The sequence below is a fragment of the Salvelinus fontinalis genome, chromosome 17 (genome assembly GCF_029448725.1).
Source record: "Salvelinus fontinalis isolate EN_2023a chromosome 17, ASM2944872v1, whole genome shotgun sequence".
NCBI lineage: Eukaryota > Metazoa > Chordata > Actinopteri > Salmoniformes > Salmonidae > Salvelinus > Salvelinus fontinalis.
Window position 1 is genome coordinate 43,169,111 of NC_074681.1, and position 6,961 is coordinate 43,176,071.

The 6,961-nt window shown below is 43.4% G+C and overlaps 1 protein-coding gene and 1 non-coding gene across 3 annotated transcripts in view; both read right to left on the reverse strand.

Moving 5' to 3' along the window:
- Positions 1-6,526, reverse strand: part of LOC129814441 (activated CDC42 kinase 1-like) — a 77,160-nt gene extending 70,634 nt beyond the window's left edge. For both annotated transcript variants that reach the window (XM_055867555.1, XM_055867554.1), the window contains exon 1: positions 5,393-6,526. In XM_055867555.1, the coding sequence (XP_055723530.1) occupies positions 5,393-5,440 (48 nt within the window). In that variant the 5' untranslated portion in view covers positions 5,441-6,526. The remainder of the gene's footprint in view (positions 1-5,392) is intronic.
- trnaa-ugc (transfer RNA alanine (anticodon UGC)) lies at positions 1,493-1,568 on the reverse strand. Its single transcript has one exon. It is a non-coding gene; the product is annotated as a tRNA-Ala (tRNA).
- Positions 6,527-6,961: the final 435 nt, after the last annotated feature.

Here is a 6,961-nt window from a genome sequence, read left to right on the forward strand (position 1 = left end):
GGCAGATGGCAGACCGTGTGTATGGCGTCGTTAAAGCTGACGTCAACATTGTGAACAGAGTGCCCCATGGTGGCGGAGGGGTTATGGAATGGGCAGGCATAAGCTACGGACAAAGAACACAACTTAATTTTATCGATGGCAATTTGAATTCACAGAGATACCGTGACGAGATCCTAAGGCCCATTGTTGTGCTATTCATCCACCGCCATCACCTCATGTTTCAGCATGATAATGCACGGCCCCATGTCGCAAGGATCTGTACACAATTCCTGGAAGCGGACATTTTTCCAGTTCTTCCATGGCCTGCAAACTCACCATTGAGCACGCTAGGGATGCTTCGGATCTACATGTACAACAGCGTGTTCAAGTTCCCGCCAATATCCAGCAACTTCGCATAGCCAATGAAGAGGAGTGGGACATCAAGCCACAATCAACAGATACCGACTGGTTATCTGAGCCACTCCCCTACTTTTTTTTTTTAAGGTATCTGTGACCAATAGATGCATATCTGTATCCCCAGTCATGTGAGAACCATAGATTAGGACCTTATGCATTTATTTCAATTGAGTGAATTCCTTATATGAACTGTAACTCAGTCAAATCGTTTAAAATTGTTGCATGTTGAATTTACATTTTTGTTCCGTGTAAATCACCTTAAAGTTGGATTTAAAAAAAATATCACCACTGAGCAAGCAGCAGGGGTGAAATAGGCCAATAGCCTTTCAATTTGCATAAAACATCAGTTAAATACAATAATATAATGTATTATTAGTGGGTCCCATGAACTTTCAAAATATAGACTACCAGTAAGGTAGGCTTGAAATTAAAAAGTCATTACACAATTGATCAAACAATGAGTGCCTAGTTGATGTAGTCTATTCAATGCAGTCACTTCCTTTTCAGCAACACTATACTGGCCAAGACCGCAAATTGAATGCTAACCCATCCTAATATGTATAGTTGCAATTTCATCTGACAATGCAGATCACATTGGCACGAATTGACATCGTATCTCTCCAATAATGAGATTTCGGAAGGTCCCCATTTATTATAACTGACGAAAGAAAATGGACTGAAACAGGTCATTATGCTCATTTTCCTTTGCAATGCAGAATGTTTTAAAACGTTTTCTGTTGTGTATCCCTACTGGATATGACGACCCTGATCAAACTAGGCAGGACGGCATGAAAACGTTTTAAATGAAACAAGTTGTTTTAAATATGCTATGTCACACTTACAGGCACCATCATTTCATGGGCACATAATATTAAAACACAGATTATGGAGGGTTTTACGCACATACAAACTTTTCACAGTAGCTAGACAAAGATCCAATATAAAGAAAGGGAGAATGTCCACTCAGCATTATACTGCTCCTAAATAGGCCTGTTTTATGAACATAAATCGGAACTATTTACATTTACGTCATTTAGCAGACGCTCTTATCCAGAGCGACTTACAAGTACATACATTCATTCTTTTTTTTTTGTACTGGTCCCCCGTGGGAATCGAACCCACAACCCTGGCGTTGCAAGCGCCATGCTCTACCAACTGAGCCACACGGGACCCCAACTATCTTACAGATCAGATTGCATCCACACATCTCCAGAAGTTCAAGCATGCCGCGGACATTGTCACCATCAAACCAGGAAGGTAAATCATTTTAATAAATTTGGTTGCAATATATAGTTAAAATGAAAAAACAAGCAATCATGTAAAATGTAATATCATAAAATCGGCAAGATACAAAAACAAATTGCTGTTGAAGCAGCCTTTGATATAGTAGGCTGGCTTTGGTTCTACATCATAGAGGGGGTTTTACCCACGTCGAAAACAGGACCTGCCTACAATGCATAGATCGAAAGGGAATGTCAGCTCACTGTTTTACTACTCTCAAATTTGACATTTTAATAAAGCTTTGGTGATTCATATTTATTTCCAAGCGGTCTCAGGAGCCAAACCCTTTATTGACAGTCTTGACTACTGCTTATGACTAAACTGTTTATGTTTCTAAATACGAATGTATAAAAGGCACTCAAAGCACATTAGGCTACTCTTGTTCCATGCCATTATGTGACCCGTTTCAAGAAGCTAGGTGTATGTCGCACGTCACTACTTCAAAGGAGAGGCATTTGAATGTTTCCAAAAATGTTATCAAGATACATCTGTTCGCAGAAATGCCTTCTGGAACATGTGAACTTTCATGTGCCTTAATAACAAACGTGTATGCCATCTGTAAATACAATTACAATTGTTCAATTACGAGCCTAGTTGGCTAGCCACGGGAAAATACATGAACTTTCCCACTAGTCATGATTGGCTGAGATAATGTGTGGGCTGGACATGCCAAGAGATGAGTTTGGATTGGTCTGCCAAATAGCACGCTTCTGTCTATATATGTAGGTAATCCTGTCTAACACAGCTTTTCTTTTAAAGGTATCGTGTAGTAAAACTGCATTAGGTGTTGCTCTCCACTTTCTGGAGGACCAAGTTCTGAAATAAGTGGATTTCGAGTATGTTAGCTAATTAAATAGAGATGGAGAAAACACCTGTCTCCGGATTACATCTTCAAACTAAGAGCAACCATGGCATCCGACAGGAGACGCGTCCATCCATGAATGATGTATATGGGTAAGATAGTCTAGCTAGCTACATTTTTAGATATTACACGTTTCTAATTTTGACAGAAAGTGGTTTCATTTCAAGTTAAAGTGTACTGTTAGCTAGCTAGCTAACATTATGTGTATGATCTTATTCGTATTTCAGAGCCATTTGCTTGGCTAGCTTTAGCCTAATGTTAGCTAGCTAACATTGAACCTAGACGGTTAGCTACCTGAAGATTCAGGCAGGGTAGTAATGTCATGAGTTGGGATTACGGATCATTGTTTACCTACCAAGCTAGCTCGCTAGCTAACGTTACGTGTATAATATTATTATTCGTATCTCAGAGTATTTTGCTTGGCTGGCTATAGCCTAATGTTAGCAAGCTAACCAACCTGCAGATTCATCATTAGTTGGGATTATGGTTCATTGTTTACCTAGCTAGCTACATGTCTTAACAAAAGACTCCACAATGCAAGTAACCATTTCAGGTGCATTTGTATATTCAGTCTGGCCATCTACTCTCGTCTGAGTGTGCCAGAGCACAGAATAGCTCGTGAATTTATGAATGCTCAACACCAGTTGAATATGGCCGGTGTCAGTAAACATCGGCAAAAAAACGTAATTAAATTGTTGCCAGCAGCACAGTTACAGTCACCAATGCTCTGGATAACATGAAAACATCCTAACCAGCTCTGCTAGGATGAGTAAAATGGTCAGAGTGGAGTGTTCTCTCATTATGTGTCTCGAAGTAGCTAGCAAACTAGCCAATGTTAGCCAGTTAACTTGGGTGCTTGACTGCTGTTGTGAGGTCAGAACGATCAGATCAACCCTACTCATCGGCCAGAGCGTCCAGGGTGCGCTCTGAACCTGAAACGCTCAGAATTGACCAAAAGGACAATTTGACAGCACAGTTGCAGTCACCAACGCTCTGGATAACATAACAGCCTAACCAGCTCTGCTAGGGTGAGTAATGTTAGGTGAGCTGTTCTCTCTCACTTAGATGTCTGGAAGTAGCTAGCAAGTTAGCTTGGGTGCTTGACTGCTCTTAGTACAGAATGCTCGGATCAACCCTTAAAGAGATTGGTGGGGCAAAGGCTTAAGAGGATGTGAACGATGTTGAATGGGTGTAGAAAAGGAAGGGCTCTCCAGTAGTAGTATTAAAAATATTCAAAGACCATTTTCTCAAAAGTGAGTTTAGAAGTTTATCAACTTTCAAAGCAGAATTACTTTCCCATTCTTCCTCAACTGTAGTGTATTATATACCATTTTGTAGCTTTACAAGTTTATCAACTTTCAAAGCAGAATTACTTTCCCATTGTTCCTCAACTGTAGTGTATTATATACCATTTTGTAGCTCTGAGTCTCTACTTTTATCCAATGTAAAAAAAATAAAAAAATAAATGTTGCTACGTAGGACCGAATACAGATGGTGGGTCACATATGGGCACTGTGATTCACGGCTGGATAGGATTCGTATCCGCTGTCAAAATTCATGCCATAACCAACTGCGTTACCGCTAAAACCAGCTTTGGTCGGTCTTAAATATCCCTATCAGCGCTGCCTGAAATTAGCACTTTGGATCATGTTTTTAAGGACACACCTCAAACATTTCCACCACGCCCATCTCAGGGCAAGCGAGCTAATAGAAGACAGGTAAATTGCCAAACCTGGCTTTAGGGCTGGAAAACGCCAGTGCGCCAGTTTTTACATGACAAAATATCAAACTAACGTGCGTTTGACACGAGCTCCACCTTAAAGCCAGCCGAATAATTGAGCCTACAGCCAACCAACCCGAGCACCGACATTCTGGTCAGAGACAACGCACACCTGACTTCTTTGTAAAGGTCAATATGTACTTTACAAACCCGGCAAAAAAAAGAGAAACCAATTGAGGGAAAAAGACAAAAACACACACGCTGGGTAATGTACTGGTTATGGAAAAACCTAATGTAACAAAGTCAAAAGACACTTTTCTCCTCAGAAGGCACTCCCTGGCATAGCTAGTTCCTCTTTGGCAACCGTAGCCCTCCTCCCCCGAGCTAACAGAACAGGCTACTCTGTCAATGCAGAGACACACACAGCCCTCTAATGACTGCATATCACACTAATGAGAAAGGAGGGAAAGAACATGAGAGAGAAGGATGGATGGAGGACAGAGCAGGGTGTGGGTGAGTCCTGTCACGAAGCTCATTCAGCAGCACTTCATCAATGACCTCATGGTTCTGCATTCAATAACGTAGGCTGGGTGAGTGTGTGTGTGTCTGTATGCGTGAGTGTGTGACTGGGCCATGAACAGAAGGGTTGAGCAGACACACAGACCATTACAGATAGAGACACAAACAATATAGCTAGCTTAGCCGTAAACACTGCATTTGTTCAACCAATGGGAGAAAAAGGATGGCTATGATTATTCTACCAGATGGGTACCTGGAACACATACAGCATAAATTGAGTATACACACACAGAGGGCACATTAGCCTGGTGGTGTGCTTTAAATTCAGACTACAATACAAGGCACTAGACTTGGGGAGATATGAAAAGACAGTCATTTGTTGAATCAGTAGACTTGAAATACCTCACCCACAATCAAAATAATGACTAATAAATAATACACTGACTCCTTTCAGGTACACCCACAAGAACAGGACCTGAAAAACACACAGACATATACTTCCTGGCATGTCATAATGCAGGCTACATATTCTACCGATAAATAGCCAGACCGCAGTGCTGTTAGAAAACAAGTGACCGTCATTATATGATAGGTGTGGGTGTGAAGGGAACTACCTCCTCGTCATCGCTGGACAGTCGCTGGTACTCGGCCGTCTCTCCCATGTTGAGGTCAAAGGCCGCCTGTCTGACGGTCAGTCTGTCTGTCAGCTCTCCGATTGCCTCAGCCTACCCCTCCAGTATGTGTTTACATCAACCGATACAGATACTCCTGTTTGTAGTACAGTAGCAGTGTAGGGATACTAGAGAATAGGGATGTCTCTTTAGTTAGCTGTACACCTAGTCCGCCTTCGTTTGAGACACATTCACCAATCCAGTGTGTGTTCTCGTGAACAACAGATGAGGCTATTCCTCTTAGCAGCGGATGGTCAAAGATAGTACCTTCTTCCTTTCTGTAGACAGAGGCCAATTCCTGGTTTGGGTCGCAGTCAAAAGGGGATGTTGTGGTCAGATAGTCATAACGAGTGACCAAGTTCTTTGGTTAGGTACATTTAGAAGGATAGGAACAAGGTAGGAGTGTCCTCTTCAGGTTGAGTCAGGTTCTGTGGAGGGGTTTCCTATATGCGAATGCAGCAGGATTCAGCTCTTTAGTTGATTTGTGTTGAAAGTAGCCTTTAAGAGAGTAGGTGTCAAAGGGTGACGGATCCCTGTTTATTTCTGTCTCGCCTAGTGGTAATGACCTTCCAGTCTTGCTCTCTCGCTCCCTCTCCCTTGCACTCCTCCTCCATCACAGGCTGTCACCGTCTCCTTCTCTCACACGCCGCTCCTTCCTTCATCCTGCCTCAGTGCTGATGCACGCTGCACTCGTTCAGCGATGCACCTCTCCCTCAGTATATGATGGTGGCGTTGGAAAACAAGAGGATGCAGAATGAGTCTTTTACCCCAGGGCTGTTTTTTTATTTCACTCGTTTTTCCCTCCATCCTTCTTCCCTTGTTTTTGAACAGCTGTCCACTCCGACCAGCAACTTAGCACACACAGAGAGAGACAGAGAGAGAGAGAGAATCTGGGTGTGTTTTTTGGTGCCGTTTAACGAACTCCCTGATTGCTCCGTTGAAGCCGACAGTTAATCCCTTGTTATTGTATTTTTCTCTATTTCCTTCCCAATCCTTTTTTTCCCCCTCACATTTTTTTGGGGGTCCCAGCTGGTCGGTGATTTGGTGAGTGGTCGCCTCCCCACCGCCACGGCAATAACAGAACCCCCCCCCCCCCCCCCCCTTCCTGGTCGTCGTCACAGTGATCTCCAGTCAGCGGTGGTCCTGAGAGCAGCAGCCAATGAGGTGGCAGGAGGCCGAAGAGGGCGGCGGCAGGCACTGATGAAGAGCACTAATCCTCCCCGGAGAGGGAGAAAAACACAGCCACGATGGGCGGTGTGTGTGTGTGCGTAGAAAGCACCTCTCCACTATGGGAGGGGAGGGAGAGGACATCTGGAGGCTAGCTGAGTAGACATCTGGATGAAGGGGGGAGTAGAGAGAGAACGAACGGGGGGGAAAAAATGAGAACAAGAAGCAGAACCAGAAACAGCTTCTGCGCGCCCACTGATTCTCTCTCCGCAGTCTAAATTTGACGGTAGAGTCATGGTCTCGATGGCACTGTCAAATGTATTAGCACTGCGGTTGTTGATCGTC